Genomic DNA, 20133 nt, shown 5'->3' with positions numbered 1-20133 from the left:
AGGAGCTCTATTTTCAATGAATGACTGAGGCACTTCTTTCTTGACAGGAAAGATAATCCAGCATAAGCCTTGGAAGCAGATAACAAGAGCTGTGACCATGAAGAGTAACTGAAAGACTGCATGGAAATCAATCATTTGGACACTTAAGGAAGGAAAACAGAACTAGAAAACATGATGTGTCTCACCTAGTGCAAATACAATACTTTGTGCTCACTTAGGGTATTCAACTGAAGGGTTAAGGTTGTGCAGTGCTATGAAATAGTGCTACAGCACTATTCTGATGCAATTCAAACTCATCCCAAGTAATTGAATTCAACACCATATGCATTATGGTTGGGAAGGCATAAATCTAACATCAGCTTTGGTTTTAGTATCATTCACTGTGACCAAAATCCCTTTGGATCATTCCACTTTACACAAGATACTACAGGAAAATGAAGTTCTCTGAAGCACAATTTTTCCTATAAACATGAATAGAGGAACCAGATTAAACTGCTGTAATCACAGAATACAGAACTTGACCTGTATGCTGATAAAAGTGGGAAGCTTTTTTCCTTCTGTTCTATGCAGAACATTGCCTTTTCCCTGTCCCTAACCTTTCTTGCTCTTGTCCTGGGAAGTTTTGATCATGATTGCATTCATTGTCCAAGGCTGATTCTTCTGCCGTGTACCAGGATATGGTGCAGGGCTGTCTTCCTAGCTCTGATCTTTGCAAAATTTTCCTTAAACTGCTATGAAGAGTATCAACTCCATGCCATAACATAGAGGATGTATCAAGTCTCCTTTCCTTTATAGTGTCCAGCCTGAAAACTTCCTTGGATGTAAACACGTTCCACCACCAAACTCCACAGTAATTGTAATTTAGCTGTGAGTGCAGGGCTGGAGGGCAAGATGAGCCCAATGAGATGTAAATACAGATAAGTATCCCGACTGAAGCAATTAGACCTAATAATTTATTTTTCTTTATTTCATTTTAATTTCTATTGAGTAAGCGCTGAGTCTCATTTTTCTATTTCTATTTGTGTTATCATTGTGATAACAATACAAAGAGCTCCTGTAATGAGTCAGGGTTCATTTTGAAAGGTGCTCTAAAAACAGTGTAACAGCCCAGAGAAAGAGGGTGACTTCAGTTTTCCCGTGTTCTTGTGTGCCACAGCACTGAAATTCCTCCTGAAAAACCTATAATTTAATACTACCAACATCTAAAAATCAATATTTGCCTATTTTTACCTGGCAACTCCTCTTACCCTGTGCAATCCTTTTTTCCATCTCATCTGTTGACGATCAGACTCACTTGTGGGGACCAGTGGGGCCCTTTTATCATCTGACATCTAGTGGCAGTGCTGTGCAATAGGGACGAGGTCAAAAAGAAAGTTGGGGATGTCACATCGGGGAAAAATTCTAGCCCTTCATGATCCATTATCATGGGATCATTTATTTTTCTGATAACCAACCTACATTTTTAAGTTTGCAGTCTTCTTAATGTAACGCTACACACTTAGTGGTGCAGTGACAAGTGTGTGTTTTTCACTAAAACATTTTGCATTTGAGCTTGGACTGTGTCCGTCTATAATACAGTCTTCCTTTCATTCTAAGTACCAGGAATTTATGGAAAAACAATCTTAGAGACTTTATTAAAAAGTCCTTGCTGAGCTTATAACAGAGGAAAAATGTTTGAAATAGAAAAAAAAGACAACATTGGCAAAAATTAAAAAGTCAAAGGTCTTTTTAAATCATTCAAACGATGCCTACTTATTTCCAAAGCCAGAAAATCCACAATTCATCACCTGTGCATTCATGTATTCTTTATCCATTTGAGCTCTCCTGAAAACAGCTGGTACTTTGCTATGTCAGGAGCACCATACCATGATCTGTGAGTTCTCCCTGCTCATAGGGTTGTAGCCCACATTTCTGGTCACCTGAAAAGCTAAGAATGCCTGTATGTCCTTAAGATTTCCTGTCATCCTGCTGCAGCTATCTTAGCAGATTGATGCTTTCTCTTTTGGATATAATACATGTGAAAGAAATCCTTCAGAACCAGAAAAATTCAAGCAAATTTTGCTCATTGACATGTCAATATTTTGATTGATGAAAATTGATTTCCAATACAAATTTTCCAATACAAATGTTACAATTTTTAATGTATGAAATGATGATTAAAAATAAACTAGATGAACATATGATTATTAGAAAAGTATGGCAATGTAAACTGAGTTATTATTTTATTAATATGAAGACAGTATGGTGTATTTATACTGAAAACAGATCTTATGCTGATTGAGGTTTGCTTTAGAATGAAAGGAAATTGTAATTTTGGTATTTTCTGTGATATCAAACATTCAGGTTTCAATGATTTTAGGTTATTTGCATCACCTTTCTCTAAGGCAAATAGAAATATGGCAAAGAAGTCTAAACAACCACTATATTGCAGCATGTGGAGTGTATATTATTTTGTAGATGGTTAGTGCTCAGCTTTTCTATTTTGAATAAACAGACTTTGTTGTAACATCAGCTATGACTTGTACAGGCCTTTGTATAGCATTAGAACTAGAAAAATACTATTATTTCCACTATTTTTCTCAAAAGAGAGATGTAAAATTACTACTGTGCATGGAGAGAAACTTATTAAGTGTATGTGGTAATGGAACAAGACGCCTCTGTCTCTTTGTCAGATACCCCACACTGCTGGTAATTCCAGCTGCCAGCCAAGGAGTGTGGCACCATTGCTGCAGGAAGACAATTGGATTTAGAGTAAGAGAAAGGATGGGAACCCTCTGTCTTGCAAACCAGTGGCTCACACCTGTGCCATGTTACAGAGTGTTCACACTTTGTTTTTTCGGCGTGCAAAAAACCCCCAGCAGCCCAGTATTTCTCTTACAGTGTCAGCCCAGCCTTGGTGACCAACAGTAGGTGCAGAGACCAGGTTTTTAAGTGGTCCATGCCTTACTGAGAATGGTTCCTGGCCTCATGCTGAAGGAGGACGACGCTCTTGGAAGTTTTCTTCAGGAGATGACTGTGTGCCTTTTTTTGCTAGATGTTGCAGAAAACCTTTACCTGAGATCTATATCCATCTTTTCTCTAAGTCTCTGCTGTCAGCCACACCCAGGGAAAGTACTCAGTTGCTGACTTGGGCTGACTTCTGGTGCTAAAACACTTGCCTTTGGCTGCATGGTTTGAACGTGTCCAAAGGACCATTCATTGGTCTGAGCTCAGATGTCTCCATGAGACATGAGGAGAGCTCTTACCAGGATTTTGACCACAGAATGTCCCACAAACTAAAAACACGTAAGGCAAGTGAATGTAGTGAAGAGGCTGGGTTCAAAACCATTCTCATGTTAAAGTCCATAGTTCCTTTGTCCTTTCCTCAGATGGATGCTCTAAGAGATAAGATCTTTATTCCTGCCTGTTGGCAGTATGTTCTCTGTAAGCTCAGGATAATTTTTTTTCTGCAAGCATTTAATTTCACCCTCACTTTAAAGCTTTAAGAATGGCATAATAATGGTCAAATTCATCCCAAATTGCAGAGACATTTTCTGATGGTCAAGCATCTTTAAATGCTCAGATTCAGTCAGGAGGACAGCAGACACAAGGATATAAGTGAAAATCACACACTTGGATACCTCGAACTTGAAATGCTATGTCTGCAACAATATTTCACAGCGTATTCAGGAATGAAACAGAAACCTCTGTATCTCCCTTTGTACAATTTGCATTTTGTGTAGACCTCTGCCTTTTGATCACACTGATTCCCAAAATTATGGCCTTCAATAACCTGTACCTGAAAATAATCTTTGCAAAACCAGAGGCAGAGGCAGAAAGGTTTGCAAGGTGGGGGTGAAGCTCTGGGAAGGAGAGTTGAGGGGACTGCAAGGGGAAGAAACATGAGGGGGTTCATTCGCATTTACACATGGATCACTTTGGATGTACTGGTGTGAACGTACATTTCTTCAGCCAAGTGCTTGAGGAGTGGCCATGTTTTGTGTACTTTGCTGGGGCATTACATTTCTATGGTCTTAATGAGCACAGGTGTCCCATTAGGGCTATGACTGTTCAAAAGATTTCAAAAGTAGTGTTACTTAAATACATGTTGGAATTTTGGCATGAGCTTGAGAGCTTTGCTGAATCAGCACCTTCTTCTCTAATAAATCCTGTCCTCTGGCTCACGTTGTACACAAGCTGCACTGTGTTCCTGGAAATGAGGAAAGAGTTTATCATGCTTAGAAATCAAAAAGACATATTTACTAATAGTCGTTCTCCTTCCATACTCTGTACATCTACATAGATGAACAGTTCTTGACTTGCAGAATTTTGCTTCAGAACACACCTGTACCTGTTTGGTCTACTCCTGAGATCAGTGTAAACTTTCCTTACTTCCTTACACTAAGTGGATTTATTTTGCTCTGAAAGCCTGGTCTGTTCACACTAATCTTGTTTACAGTAGTATGAAGTGATAAATGCACTGTTCATCTGCTTGGAAAATTATAACCAAATTAGAAATTGCATCATGATTTAAAGAGTTCATATATTGATTGTGCAAATCATGTCCTCTATAATCTTTGGTGGAAATAAAAAGCAGTAGTTATAAAAGGAATGGTGATAGCCTGAAACATAGCTAGAGGTAAATATATGCCTATATATCTTTATTACATGCATGGGCACACATTTGAAAAATGCTTTTCATTGCTTTTTGCAAACTATATATATTTCATCTTTATTACCAAGTTGCTCTGTTTATTAAGGACATTTCCCATATGTCTGTAAGTATTTATTTTTTGAAAGCACCCACATTTTAAAGCATCAATTTTTTATCCTAACCACTGCAACCCTTTCAGTCAAGGGCAAAACAGCTTTTACCAGCTCCTATAATAATTGCTGATAATTTAGGGGACTCGGTCCTTCAGGACATAGTTTCTAGTACCCTCTTGGTGCTTTTCCTCATGCTTTCCCTTTTTGAATCATCACCAATATGGCAAAAACACAGCTCAGCTTATTCAATTTAAATTACCCTATTAATAGCTTTAACAAAGCATTTTTCATTTGCAAATCTCCTCGCATACTTTTCTCTCTATAAAATATGTTTATGCTGACTTCTATTTAGAAAATAGTGAGCCGAGCCACCATACAGCCGAAACGAAGCATCTGAGGAGCTGAGCTGTTTTCGGATTTAATCTGGTTTTTTCTCACCCGAGATTCCAAATGCTGGTGGTGGTTCGTGTGGGCATGAAGGGAGTGATTTTCCCTTTTGACCCCTGAAGGATTTAGGGTCTGCTGTCTGACTCTGTGTCTCTGTGTTTGTGCTGAGCTCGGTGCTTGGTGCGAGAAGGATGAGGAGTCTCAAGGTCTTGGTTTTCTGATTTCTCACGTTGTTTATTAGTTCTTATCTTACAATTCTCTGTGTCCGGCCAAGATGTTCACAGCAGCCTGGACACGAGGCGACTCCCCCTGTGATGGGAGGTCGCTACCTCTTATACAGATCACTACGTACCCATTATTTACAATTCTGTGCCAATGTCTATCACCTATACTAACAGGGTCATGTCTACTTTGATCCAATCTATTGAAATTACTTCGTGCCCATGTCACTGCAGAAGATGGATGCCAAGGGAGAAGAAGAAGAACTCAGGGCACCGCCCTAAAATCACCATCTTCTCCCTTTGCATCTACATTCTAAAAATCCAAACTACAAAATCTTCTGCACGGTGATAACTACACTAATCTCTATCACACATTTGTGACTTGCAATTCTTCTCTCTGTTAGATGTTTTTCTCACGGACCAAAATCAAAGTCTGTGTCTTCCTGGGCTCTGTGCCAGGCAACCCCCCCTGCACAGACCCCAGACCCTCTTTCTCGGGTCCCAGGCCTCTCTACCGAAGTCTGTGAGCGCGGGGTGCCAGATGTGACTGCCGAGTGCCAGCTGTGAGCGCGAGGTGCCAGCTGTGAGCGCGAGGCGCCAGCTGTGAGCGCTAGGTGGCAGCGGTGACCGCGGGGTGGCAGCTGAGAGCCCTGGGTGACACCTTGAGCGTGGTGACTTTCTAGTGCCAGCTGTAGCCACTGGGTGGCTTCTGCGATCATGAGCTGTGAGTCCTTGGGGCAGCAGAGGTGAACCCCCACTCCCAAACCAGGGGACCCCGAAGCCGGGGCAGTGGGCAGTGCTGGCAGGTCCCTGCAGGCTGTGTCCAGGCTGTGCTCAGCAAGGTGAAGTTCATATCTCCAACCTGCTGCAAGAAGCAGCATTTTATTTGGGGGCCTGTGCTAACCTCCCGTATCAGCAGCAAATGCTCCAGAAGGAATCACCATTTTCATTAGTCCAAGGTCAAACAGACAGGTCGCAGCCACAATATCCAGAGGCTGAGTTACCCACCCCAGACCTAGTCTTTAGGAGATGGATTTTTATCTGGTAGTTTGTAACCTTATGCTACTCATTATTGTGGAGGTTGTACTGCCCTTGGTTCCACCAGCAGTATTTGTTCCTATCATACAGAGAAGACGTTTCCATACCTTCCCTGCTCCTTTAGTCCCTGCAGGCTGCAGAGCCCCACTGAGCCTGTGCAGACCCACATGCACCCATATGGGGATAAGGTACTTTAGGGAGCACACAAACATACACATGGATCTATGTCCACTAACTTGCCCAAAGTTAGCATGATACAGTGCTTACAGACTAAAAACACATGAAGCCTGAGATGGCTGAGGAAAAATCGGACAGATATCCCTTATCCCTAGTTGATTCAATCAATGAATGCAGACAGACCATGAAAAAGTCTGATTTACAGCGAGAACCACAGAATCCACATCTCAAACCCCTGGATCCTGTCTGCAAAGTACATGTGCAAGGTACATACAGTAAGATCATTGAGATGGCTCTCATTAAAAGTGTTCACCCTGCCTGTGTGTGTAGACCTCAGAAAAGTGCTCTCCCTGTTTTGGTCAGGCCCCTCATCCCCACTGTGCCACTCATCTGCAGTTCTTGTTGATGTCCTGTTTCAGCACCTGCAACGTCTGTACTGGTTTCTGTTTTCTGCTTTGGGTATGGCTCTGGCATGTCTGATGGACCAGTGTTCAAAAGGTTCAAACTTCATAAGCTGTTCAAAGAGCATGTTGGCTACCAACACTTAAACAGAGCCTTGTACCTTCCTTTCCTGTTATTAATAAATCCCTGCTATTGGTATTTGGGTAATTTGCAGCTGGGAGCATGAAGTTATGAGGAGTGCAAGGAGGAATGGTTATGTACAGCCAGGTAATAACAAGTTTTTTCTTTCTTTCATTGGTTCCCATGCTTGTTCTTTTTCTTCCTTTTAGGTACCAAACCCTTAAAAAAATTCAGTATCAGTTTCCAGCAGGCTTTTGGTACCCCAAAATCTGTCTGTCACCTGAGAGCACAGGGGAGAATTACTTACTTCAAAGGGTAAGATGTGGCTTTTCAGCTCTGCTTTAGCAAGTATTTGATCATATATAGTTCCTGCCCCACTTTGTTAGCTGAAACACTTCCATGCCATTGTCAGGAGACTGCCTTCCTGTAGGCAAAGGAGTGAGCAGGACTTTTCAGGACAATCTACCAGGAATGCTGTAGTTTGTGTGTCTCAGTAACACATTACATTAGGATGAATAATTTCCTCATTTCAGTTCAGTCTCATAATCTTAGGATCTTAACCCTCATTTGAAAAGCAGCTGTTGAAAAAGTTAATTGTATGAGAAGCAAACGACCATTTTTCTTAGTGACATGAAACAACTGGAGAGACAAGTGCGGATTAGCTGTCTCCTTGGTTTTCTATGTAATTCCCACCGTTCCTTGTCTGCCCTCTCAAACTCATCTTGTCAACAGTAGGGGGAATACAATATTATAAAACTGAATGGAAATCTGCAGTGGAAAGCAAGTAGAATGTTTAGAAAAACACTGAGAAAATTGTTTCAGCTTGACTACATGGGATCCTGTTCTCTGTGTGATGTGCGTCCATCTGGTCCCACAGCAACTGGAGGTACTGGCTGGTTTTTCCAAGCCAGACTGAAATCCACAGTTCCTGCTCTGGTTTCATGGAAAATAGCACTTGGCTAGAGGGGAAAAATCCCTGTTGATTGGAAGACAGATGACTTATCCCTGAGCCAGGCTGTGGGATCAGTGTCTGATCACCCCACTGGTAACTATACAGCATTACTCAGCTAGACACCTAAATAGAGTATGGGGACATGCATTATGAGGAGCTATAGGAGACATAAGAGAGGAGGAGAGGTATTGGGAACTCTTTAGGGCTGTGGGAAGATATGGTGAGGTGCAAGACATAATCCCATGTTGTCCAGGTTCCTGGCAGAGATGGAAGGATAGGACCCCCAGTAAGCATTCTTCCCTTCTGTTCTGACACTCCTATTCTGGTTACTACTTCTCCAATGAAACAACAACCAGAGAGGGAAAACAGAGTGACCAAGCACTAATCGGAAGTCAAGTCTTTCTGTGTTGCAAATGACTTTTTTGGCCTTCTTTGCTAATAAAGAAAAAGCAGTACTAATTGCTTTATTCATTTTTGCAAGTGACCTGTGAACATGAACCCCACACTGGTTTAACAGAATGCTAGGGCTGCCAGTCAGAAAACTTCATTAACTACATTTCACTGTTAAAGATTAACTTGCCTTAAGACCAGGGATTTATATAAATTATGAAACAATGTTTCACCTCAGAAAAGAAGGAGCACAGGGTAACTATGATGTTTGTTTATATATCTGAGGACAGTGGAACTTGTCTATGTGTTGCAAAGAACTGAATAACCTCCTCTATGACTCAACGATTAAATGTTTCTTTATTTTAAAATTGCAATCATATTACACACTGAGTATACTGTGTGTGAAAGAGTAATCTTGCCTTTGAGTATAAACACTTGGGTGTAACTTGGCAGCTTCTGTGACTATGCTGTTAAACTGTGCTTTCTACTACACAGCCACCGATTTCATTGAATGCTGGAGAAGAGTTCAAGGAGCCTGAAAATATAGAAATAGGTAAGGAATTCTCTCTGCCCCACCTGCCTCTAGCATGCTCTGCTCTTTTCGTGTGGGATATCACAATCACTCCACAGTGGCAGTGCAAGCAGGTGCCTTCAGACAACTTTGTCACTGGCTTGGGGTGATAAAAAAAGCTGCCATTGTAACTTGTCAAAAAAGCAAACATCATATAAGAGAAATGTAGGATATCCTAGTCAGAATAAAAACTGAAAGATACCCATCAAAGATACTATAAATTGCACCCAGCCTTGTCTATCTGAAAGTCTGCTACTCTAAGCTAGTTGGGTAGCCTTCCCCTGCAAAGAGATGTTTTTTTTCTGAAGGCTGAAAATGCTGCTTTGCCTCAGCATAGTCTTTGAGTGAGATGAGGGAAGGGAAGGGAAGGGAATTCCAGGGAAGGGAATTCCAGGGAAGGGAAGGGAATTCCAGGGAAGGGAATTCCAGGGAAGGGAATTCCAGGGAATTCCAGGGAATTCCAGGGAAGGGAAGAGAAGAGAAGAGAAGAGAAGAGAAGAGAAGAGAAGAGAAGAGAAGAGAAGAGAAGAGAAGAGAAGAGAAGAGAAGAGAAGAGAAGAAGAGAAGCATTGTGGAAAATGTCTTCCTCTTATTTCAGTACAGGGATCTTCCCTAACTCATATATCTAGACAGAAAGCTAAAGCAGTCAGATGAATCTCCCTCAAATGTCTACCATGCAACCCCACATTAAGTTAAAATTTTCTTAGGGATGTAAATGGTGATGATGTTCACCATGATTAGACTTGTAGTTTAGTGAAACATCACATTTAACCCTTTACTTTGATTTCCTGGTGGGAACAAAGCCAGTGGGTTTCTCACAGAAATAGCAGCCACATGGTGGTCCTGCTGCTGTTTACAGCAAATCAGGTGGGCAAGGTTCATGCTGAGGTCATTGCATTGCTATAAAAATACACAGCAAAAAGAAACTTTTTACTAAAGCACGAGAGAGATGTGTAAAACAGACAAATATGTGAGAACCCAGGAACAGCAGGATAAACCAGTACTGAGACCAGGTTCTTAGATATCCCCAGCCATGCAAGCACAGCATGGCCAACAATTTGGCAGCATGTTCTGGGCCTGTTTCCAGAACTCAGTGTAAAAGAAGTACTTGGAGAGGATATGACTGTGACTCTATAGATTTTGTCTGATTTTGTGAGGAGTTTGCATGGCAACATGCAGTAAATGGCAGATGTATGTAAAGCACAGAGTTTCTGTCAGCAGAGCAAAGGTTGTGCTCCATGACATGGTAGTTGAATCTATTCTTGAACTGGGCAGGGCTGATTTGTGAAGGATGTAATTCATAGCTTCAGAAAAAGTGGACACCGATGAAACGTTAATTGTTATGCTATAAAGACTGATCAGGGTGATTATCAGGTGAGATAATCTATTTAGACATTGGGACTTCAGAGTAATTTTGGTGGCAAAGTACTGCTGTGATGTGAAAAAGACAAGGCTGCAACAGCCAAAGAAGAGAAGAACAAGATGCAGGAAAATGCATCCTCTGCAGAATGCAGAAAAGCAAGGGACCAATGAAAGCCTGTATCTTGCAGGTGGAGAGAAAAGAAGCTTGCTCTTTGGAGAGAAAAGAAGCAAAGTACAAACATTGTATGCTGGAGGGATATTAGCATATTAACCTGCAGCCTTTCACACCTTAGAAATGTAGAATGCCTTCAACAGATGAAGCAGAAAACAGGTGCCATCAACCTAAAGCTGTTTATTGCCATAATATTAAAAAATCCTCAAACTATCTGAAGAATAAAGTAATAAATTATTTTGTACAATTTACACTTACGGGAAAAATGTAATTTTGTTCTAGTCTTTGGAAATAAGTTTTGAGCTGACATGTTAATTTATTAAAATACATGAAAAGCATTTATGAAAAATAGTCTTGTTGCCTATTCTGTAGAGCAGTATACATACAAACAATTTCTGAGGTCTCTGGAATAGTATTTATTGTCTTTTGCTGAATTTAAGAAAGTTTATTGATACTAACAGTTAAACCAGGTGTTGCTCTTCATTTCTCTGATAACCTTTTTAGCAATAGGGTCAAACTCCCACTGTTTAGATCCATGGAAGAAGTAGAATAATCCTGGAAATTAAAAAGTAAGGCATTATGTTATGGATACAAAAAATGGCTTCATTCTGACAAATCATCTTTGTACACACAGAAGAGCATCTCTTAATTTCTGTCTTTTGCAGGATGCAGCAATAATGACATCCAACATAATTTCAGAACTTAAGATCTTTAGAACTAAACTGATTTTACTTAAAAGCTCATTTAATTTACCTTTCTGTTGAAAAACAGCATCAACCCTCTGACTAATTCCTGGAAATTCATCGACTGTCAGTCTAGGATAACCCTTCTCCATGGACTGGGTGTTTTCATCAAACCTAAATCATACAAAGGGAGACATGCAATTTTCCAGAGTTTAGAATTCAATTCTGAACAGAGTTAAACAGCTTTTAAAATTTAATTGGACATCTACAATTTAGTTGGTTTCACTGGGGTTGCAAGAAATATTTGTGTTGTTTCCTTGCAGAAATGGCTGCAGGATGCTGGCCATTGTGTTCTCCATGAGGTTATTACTTGTTTGCTGATAAAGGCAGATACAGCTCCAAAGAAGCATCTTAAGTGAGAAGAATTGAAGGAAGACCTACAATTTTGACTCCAGGGATAGAATTTAGCTCCTCTCATGATAAGAGTGTGACAGGCAGTACATGGAAACTGGACAGATTCATTCCTGCTATAGCACATATTTATAGCATGAATTTTGACTCCTCCTCTCAGACTTGGATAAGATATTGCACATAATCCTCTAATAGCTGACATATTTACATGGAGTCAAGAACACTAGCTTATTTCTAATAAAATCAATTTCTTAAATGAGCTAGAACAATTTTTATGAAATGGGGCTAAATTAAGGGAGTTGAAAGGAGAACCTAAAATGTTCTTCCAGATTTGAGGAACTGTCTCAGAAAAAAACAGCAAAACAACCAAAAAAACTCCCAAAAACAGGCAAATAAACCCTTTGTTTTACTTCTCCTTGGAGACAAGAATTATTTTTCCCAGGCACATGAGGCTGAGAGAATGAGTTACTAGGTAAGAAATGTGTGTTGTGGTTTTCTTGCATGCTATTGTCTTGTGACCAAGGCAGTAAAATAACAATAAGATATTGTAAATACTCTACCCAAATTAATCAAGACCAAAAAAACAGGAAACCACAGGAATCTCAAAATCCAGCTGACACTGTATCACTGAGGAACCCCACAATTAGTCACAATAAAATCTGTGTGACCCACGCTTGCCTTGGTTGCCTGAGGAAGACCTTTGCAGCTGTTGTCCTTGCACATAGAAGGAATCCTTCAGATTCCCAAAGTAGACTTCTTTCTTCCACCTGCCTGCTCTTTGGGTTTCAGGGCTCATTCGTGCCAGTTTGGGAACAGGATTTAGAGAGAACATGTCAAAAAGCCAGCTCTAATCAGAAAGGAACTCTCACTTTCCTTTTTCTGAAAGGGATAAAATAGTCTAGGACTTTTCAGAAACCAGAGAAATCCTGCACAAGCCATCACAGCCAGCCTTCTGCTGAAGTAGGTTAGCTTTGATCTTTAATTTTGAGAGATGTTTTTGTATTTGTAGAAGTCTGTAGATGCTGAATTTTTTCCAGCTTTCAAGCATAATGTATCAAAACACGTCGCTATATTGAATGCCTGCTTCAGGACACCCTTAAGATCTCAAAAGGCAAAACTGTACTCTTTTCCCAATGCAGGAGTCAAAGAAACACTACTATGAAAAGTAGGATTACTAGAATTGCCTACAGTTACCTGAAAGGTCTACTTCCTCTTTTATCACATAGACACTTTAATTTTTATCCAGATAATATCAGAGCCCTTGATAGGAAAACATTTGTCAATTCCTCTTACCTCCAGTACTTGTCACCTATGAAAAAGTCTGTTTTTCCTGTATTTTTATTACAAACAGCTGCATCAACTTTCTTGACACCTTTAGGGAAGCCCAGTGTGTTGATATTCTTTGGATAACCAAGCAGCACCTGATATCCACTGATAACCCAGTATTTGTTGCCTGTTAAGAGAAGTTAAAATATTTAGTTTCACCACTCATTTTCAGACAGTAAATTATAAAACACATTCCCTTATAGGTTGTAGGTAAACTAGCTGAAATATTCTGAGTTTTTATTTTATTTATTTGAAAAGTGAATTTTATGCACACATCCATTCTTCCCAGACAATTAAATTCAGAAAAAAATATTAAAGAAAATCTTTTACTTCACCTTTGAAAAGTAGGATCTGATCTTTTGTGTTCTCATATGCAGCTTCAATACCAGGAGTCAGATTTGGCCAGAAGACAGAAATTAATTCCCGTTCAGCTTCTGAGTTATCAGGATATACCCGCCATAAGTGCCTGATTTAAATATGAAACAGGTTTTGTAGTACATAACAAACCACAGAAACTTCTATATGTGTAAAAGAATGTGACAACCTTGTGACTTACAAGTTCTTTCTTGTCAGTGGAGCTACCTGGCTTGGTGTGTCAAAAAGGAAATAAATCCCTGTGCTGGAGTGTTTTTTAATTATTCTGTCTTCATTCTGACATTTCATTAATACTGCTTGATAAATGGGATCAGTTCTAAGCAGCTGAATATTTCAGGTTGTTCCTGTACTGTATAGTAAGAGGGTTGTAGGAGCCCGGGTAGGACTTACTGTAACCTCTTCAGCAGATCAATTCCCCAGATGATTTTGGGCTTGCAGAGGTGATTGGAGGAGAGATGGGTTCAACTGTATCATCAAATATACTTACTTAGTTTGTTAGTTAGTTAGATTAGTAAAATTAATTGAACACTTTATTAAATGTTCAAGACCAAGCTGGATGGGTCTCTGAACAACCTGGTCTAGTGGAAAGTGTCCCTGCTTGGAACTAGATGATCTTTGAGGTACTTCCCAAACCAAAACTTTATGTGATTCTCGGGAAATATTTGTATCATTAAGTCAAGTCACTACTCAGTGTAACCATCTATACATTTGGGAATAAAGTCTCATTGGGATTGAGGTGTTTTCTGGAAAAAAAAACGAAGCCTGTTTTTTCAGGGAATCCTGTGAAAATATTAATATAGCTAATACCTGCTGAAACTTTCATTTCCATGAATCGAAATCCATTTGTCTCATTGTAAATCCTGTAAACATGTGAACCTCAAAAGTATTCAGTCTTTGTATAAATCAAGAAAAATTAAACCCCATGCAGAAAAATGTCATATCAGTATTTACCTGCCCTTTAGAAAAATGACTTCTCGTCGGAGTGTAGTTATAGCATCAAAAGACATCTGGGAGCCACAGGTTTTAGGTGAGGTAGGGGTAGTTGGCCTTTCATCTGGGGCATTTGGTGGGGATCCTGGAGGAGATATTTTGGAAAGAATACACCAAATTGTAGAAATATTAAGGTTTCCTCACCTTGCTTTTTAAAAAATATTCAAATATGTTTAAGTTTATGGTGAAACTTTGTGAAATAGATTATTTATCCCCTGCTTGCTTTTTTTTAAAGCAGCGGATTTTACTCACCATAAATGGACTGAATGCCACTTATATCATCTGGAGAGAGGGGAAATTCGCTGGGGCTGATGTAGGCATAATTGGGGAACATGAGTGCCCTCTGGTCATTAGAATGGGAGAGACCCAGGGCATGGCCAAACTCATGAGCAGCAACGAGGAACAAGTTGAACCCTTAAGAAATGGATAGAGAGAAGGGATCAGTCAAATTTTACTCCCTAAATGGCTGATACAATCACAGAAGCAATGCTATTGCTCAGCGGCAGTTTTCATACAATATATTGACGTTCACTAGGGAATGCAGCTATGTGGACGTATTTTTTGTTAAGGACAAGATTGTGGTCTTCCCCCACTGGAAAGGAGAGACTTTTGACCCTCTTGCTTTCTGTTAGATACTAAAAGTGTGCATGTGTCATGAGTAGATATCTTGGGGTGAGTGTGGGTGCAGCTCTTTGGAATGTCCTGGCAGGGTTTCCTGGCTGAGGTAGAACAGATTAGATAGTGAGTCAGATCAAGCTAACAGCTCTCCAGGGCAAGGCAGGAGGACACACTCTGTGATCACTGCAGATATCAGTGTCACTCTGTGTGTCACTCTCCCTCCTACTAACCTGAGAAAGAAAGGTGAGATCATGAATAGACAAGGAAAAATACAATGTTAGCAGAATGCTACCATTGGGACTTAAAAGCATATGGTTTCTTTAGAGATTTGTCAAACAAAAAATATTTTTAAAATAGTATGCTTCTGCATGCTTATCCCCAGTAAAATATGTTAACACAATAAATAAATAAAAATGGAATTTCCTTCAACATGCATCCCTCCAAGTAACACGCCTTTCTGAATTAAGGAAGAATGATCATCTGCCCTGCAGACCAAGATCCAAAAATGTCAACAGTATTAATGAAGATCACAAGTTTGTGGCAGAGGAGAGCACTGGTCATAGATTGCCCAAGCAAGGCTGGCTGAAGCCAAACATTAATTTCTCAACAACCCAAACAAAATAAAGCCTCAATTTTTCCATGCGTATTTCCAGTCAGTCCTCCCCTCTCATGAGTCTTCCAAGTGCTACAGGCTCTGCAATGTCTGGCTGCTGGAGCTGTGCTGCTGAGGAACAGCAGAAAACTGTGGTTGACCCATTCAGTCCCAGTATGGGGAAAACATTACATTTAATCATGTGACATGTCCAACCCTCATCCCTCTCTTTTTTCCCCACCACAATAAACCCACACTCTTCTCCTTGTGCAGTAGTTTTACAGCACCTTTCTTTTCATTAGTGCCTCACTCTTTCTGACCTCAATTCTGTTGTTGCAGCTTTCCATCTCAAAAAGTGGATGAGAAAAGGATCCAAAGTAGCAGAGGGCAATGTGCCTGTGTACTGATGGACCTGCCAGAGGCAGTAGGTGCCTGCAGGCCAGCCTGGAGCCTGAGAGGAGCAGACATGTCCCAGATGGATTGAAGCTGGGCACTCAGTGTTCCCCTCTCTGTTGCCTATTGTTGAACATACCCTGGAATTTTTAGTGCAGACTTCATTCTCACTGGTGTCTGTATTGATTTTTAGATGGTGAGGATGACCTCTGGGGGCTGCTGCAAAGCACAGGCCAAGGTAGTGCCAGGACTGGTGTGCACCAGGAGGGGGAAAGAGAAAGCTTTTATCAAGGGCTGTGAAACCTGGGGCTACCACCAGCCCCCAGGTAAGAGTGGCTGTGTCTGTGACATTCCTATCTGAAAAGGATTGTCCTGTTGGTATTTTTATCAGGGCTAAATAAGGACTAGAGTAGATCAAGGTGAGTTGATGTCTATGTCATTGTCAATATTCCAGTTGGAGCACAGCTTTTAATATCCTCAAACTGCCCTTATGGTTAATGCAATGTTTCATCTCACTCTCTTCCTTCACTTAAATAAATCAAAATGGAATTTATTCATCTGCATAACTTTAGAAACCTTTTTTGAACCTACCAGCTGAGCCTGTGGTCCAGTCTTCATCCTCATCAAAGTGCACATCACCGCCTAGACCATTGCCAGGTGGAAAGGCATGAGCAAGAACTCCAAGGGGACCATCAAAATATCGAGGGCAATGTCCATGAACTAAATATGAAATTGATACAACACTAAGTTTGGGTTATGACTATTGAAAAATCAATTTTATCATCGCATGCAGTATTTATATTACCTTTGGTCCCAAAAGCAATCATTATATCTGCTATTCCCTTATGAATCCGAGTGAAAATCAGTGGGGTGACAGCACTCCACAATTTAAATGCCTTCTCAATTGCTTTATCCACATCCTCCTTGCTCATATCTGGTGTGTAGTTCACAATTCTACAATTATGAGAATTCAAGTATAATATTTAGTATTGGTAGAGAAAAAAAACCAACCTAATATGGTTAAGAAGATGAACAGAAAATATGAAAGAAAAAATGTAACCTGTAAACAAATCGTTCCCAAGATTCATCTTGGGCTGAGTGGGTTTGATATGTGAAAACTGAGTGTGTTTGAGTATGTGTAACTGTCCAATATGTCTTTTTCATAACAACAGTTATGTACAGTTTTGTACACATTATCAGTTTTTTCTTAAGATGGGTCTTAGCCAGGAGATTGTCACTTGAGCATGAGGAAAGCCACCTCTTCAGGTTTCTGTGACTACTACAGTGTTGTCTCAGAAAAATTTAAAAATAATGAGGCTTGTAAAGGGTGCAATTGATGTTTCTGTTTGGCTTACAGAATATTTGTCAGGAGTGATACAACAGGCAAAATACTGTCTTTGAACCAGTAAATGTAAAGTACCCAGCTTGATTTTCAGAAATTCTTCTCGAGAGCATGCATAGCTAACAGCTGTGGACAGAGAAACATTTTTTCTATTCCCAACCGGAAACAATTTCTATAGAAGTTATATTTAAATATAACAAATTTGGATAGCCACAAAGATAAAATTTACTCAAAAAATAATTACTGAAATACTACCTGTATGTCAGTTTGTTTTTTTTCCATCCAGGCAGAGTGAAGCCATAGAGACCCACATCAGGAACTCCACACCTGGGTTTCTTCATCATTTCCAAGGTCTCATTATCCAGTTTTCCAGTTACTTTCAAACCAAAAAATTTTTGCATTTTCTGAAGTTTTTCAGTTGCGGATTCAGCACTTATTTTCCATCCAAGTTGATTTGGGTCTGGCTCAACAGCATAGAATTTATTCAAATAATTCTAGTGAAAAAAAAAGTGACACGTTTCTCATTTTGATCTGTTTCTTGAACAAATAAATATCTTAGGACTAACGTTGTTTGTGTTGGTTGCTGGCAAAACCTTCTGCCTGTGATTTTGGACCACAACAGATGTTTTTCTGAGGATCATAGCTAAACAGAAACAGATAACATTGTCTTGACTCTTACTTATTTGACATTTCCAGTATGTACGAATTTATCCTATTTTAGTAAAGTTCAGGCAACAGAGTTCTATGCAATAGCATTGTCTCAGAAAGGCAGCAAGCTGCTGTGCAACTGGAACACACAGAATAGGTCTAAAAATAGAGAGCTCAATAGATCCCAGATATGGCCAATGCAGTTACCTGTACGTGCTTTGCATCTTCTTCATTGTCTTTCTCTGGGTGGATGGGAAGAACACTAGAAACAGCTGTGCATGTTACAAGCCAGAGTGAAAAAGCCTTCATTTTCACTCTCATCCTTGTTCTGGTAGGAGAGCTGTCTGTTTTCTGTCCCAGTTTGTATGGTTATGGGGTGCTTTGGAGAGTCAGCCGTAGACTGACTCAGAGCTCATCATGCTCTGATTCCCTCCACACATGCTATAACACTGTGCAGACTGACACAATAAAACTTAATTGAGCCCATCCGATTTCACAGTCATCTGAAGTCAGTTGGGATTTGACTATATCTTAGCTGCTTAGCTACCCTTTCAAAACTGGACTCTATTTTAGTTATTTCACACTGACTTTGACAAACCTGAATAATTCCATGCCAGATTAAGTGGTGGACAAATGCAAAACCTTGTAAGTTGTCCCAACACACCTATGTGAAATAGGACCACCAAATGTAGGGGTACTCTATATTCTCAGCCTAGAAAATGGGAATTGTGCATGAGATATGAATCCCATAAAAAACAAACAAACAAAAAATTGGGGAGAAATTACTGTAAGCAGAATATTTTCTTTTCAAATTGATTCATAAAGTGAGACAGAATGTTTCAGAAAATGGATGAAAATGCCAATTCCCTACCCACCTCTTTCTGTCAACTTTTTGAAACAGGTGTTTCCTTTAAATTATTCTGGTCTAATAGACATACATATGAGATTGATTTTGTGTTATAAATTGAGCCTAAAGAATGTGAATAATTTTATATCTCTGTCTGCATCTATCTATCTATCTATCTATCTATCTATCTATCTATCTAATCTTTCTATTTGCCATTTCATCACTAAAGGGTTTTTTTCAGTTTAACCACATTAGCCACAGGGGATATGATTATTTCCTGTCTTAAGTAATTCAGCATAAGGGAAGTTTCAAGAGTCACACAGGCTATGACAAACTATGGGATTTCACCCTGTTCCAGCCAAGCACCTTCCTCTTCCACTGGAAGCATAGGGAGATTAAGGTATTTGGCACCTCAGAGAAACTCTCACAGCTCTCACAACTTTTACAAAACTGTTGAAAGAAATGCCTTCATGTTGGACCATGGCTTTTTCAGGAAATCCGTGCTTTCATTTTTTGGCTTTTTTGCTGGCCCTTCTAGCCAACTTTTCTTCACCTGGAGGCATTAATGATGAATTTTTTCATGCCAATAGCCTCGTTGTTAAACTTGCTGTTAAAGGCATTTCCCAGATACTTAAAAAAAAAAAAAAAAAATCCTTTTCTTCTCTTGATTATTATCATTGCATTGTATGGGTCCCATTCAGTTCTGTATGTATTTGGCCATACTGATTAGATTTTTGTTGATATATTGCATGCTTAGGCAGCCACCTAACAGACCCCCATGTTGTGAACAGCTAGGAATGCTGGTATAGTGTTAAGATCACGACCATGTTGCAGCACTATTTCTGTTTCCTGGGATGCTCTGTGTAACATCACCAGTACTACTGATGTGATGAGGATAGTCAGTGAACTTTCTGGGTTAATACCAGGTCACATTGCTGCTGCCTCCTAAGAGGAGAAAAGAAGTCATGAGATAGTTCAACATCCACCAACTCTAATAAATGTCAAAGATAAGCATTAGGAAACTGTAACCAGAAGCTGCTTATACCGCTTCTTCTTTTCCCAGACTCCAAGGCCAGCTATAGACATGTTTGTGTAACAGCACTTGTGAACCTTTTCCGGTCTCTCTCCCTTGGGCAGTGGGAACTGGCTGCTGTATTGTGTAGATGGCCATGTTGCAAAATGCTTGTTGTGTTTTCTGTGATGTAGATCTCCATCATTTGTCACTCAAAGGTCTTCTGAGCAAACACTAATATTAGCTGAAACTAAAAATGTAGTCTAAATTAGATGTTTCAACTTCTCTAGATTGAATGAAGACATTGTAGAGGTCAGATGACCCTATTTTAAGATAGTTGCTTGAATCGCTCTCCAGA

The 20133-nt window shown here is 39.9% G+C and overlaps 1 protein-coding gene across 1 annotated transcript; it reads right to left on the bottom strand.

The window, feature by feature from the left end:
* Positions 1-10992: 10992 nt before the first annotated feature.
* LOC310923922 (matrix metalloproteinase-27-like) lies at positions 10993-18225 on the bottom strand (the record flags this gene model as incomplete). Its single annotated transcript, XM_083884807.1, has 10 exons — positions 10993-11093; positions 11292-11395; positions 12926-13085; positions 13294-13424; positions 14285-14408; positions 14576-14737; positions 16518-16646; positions 16732-16880; positions 17524-17762; positions 18124-18225. The coding sequence occupies 10 exons, from the start codon at positions 18223-18225 to the stop codon at positions 10993-10995; spliced, it is 1401 nt and encodes a 466-aa protein (XP_083740933.1).
* Positions 18226-20133: the final 1908 nt, after the last annotated feature.

Source organism: Zosterops lateralis (assembly GCF_965231275.1).
Source record: "Zosterops lateralis genome assembly, chromosome: 2".
Classification (NCBI taxonomy): Eukaryota; Metazoa; Chordata; class Aves; order Passeriformes; family Zosteropidae; genus Zosterops; species Zosterops lateralis.
Note: the sequence above shows the minus strand (reverse complement) of the source record. Positions and strands in the feature narration are given on the sequence as shown.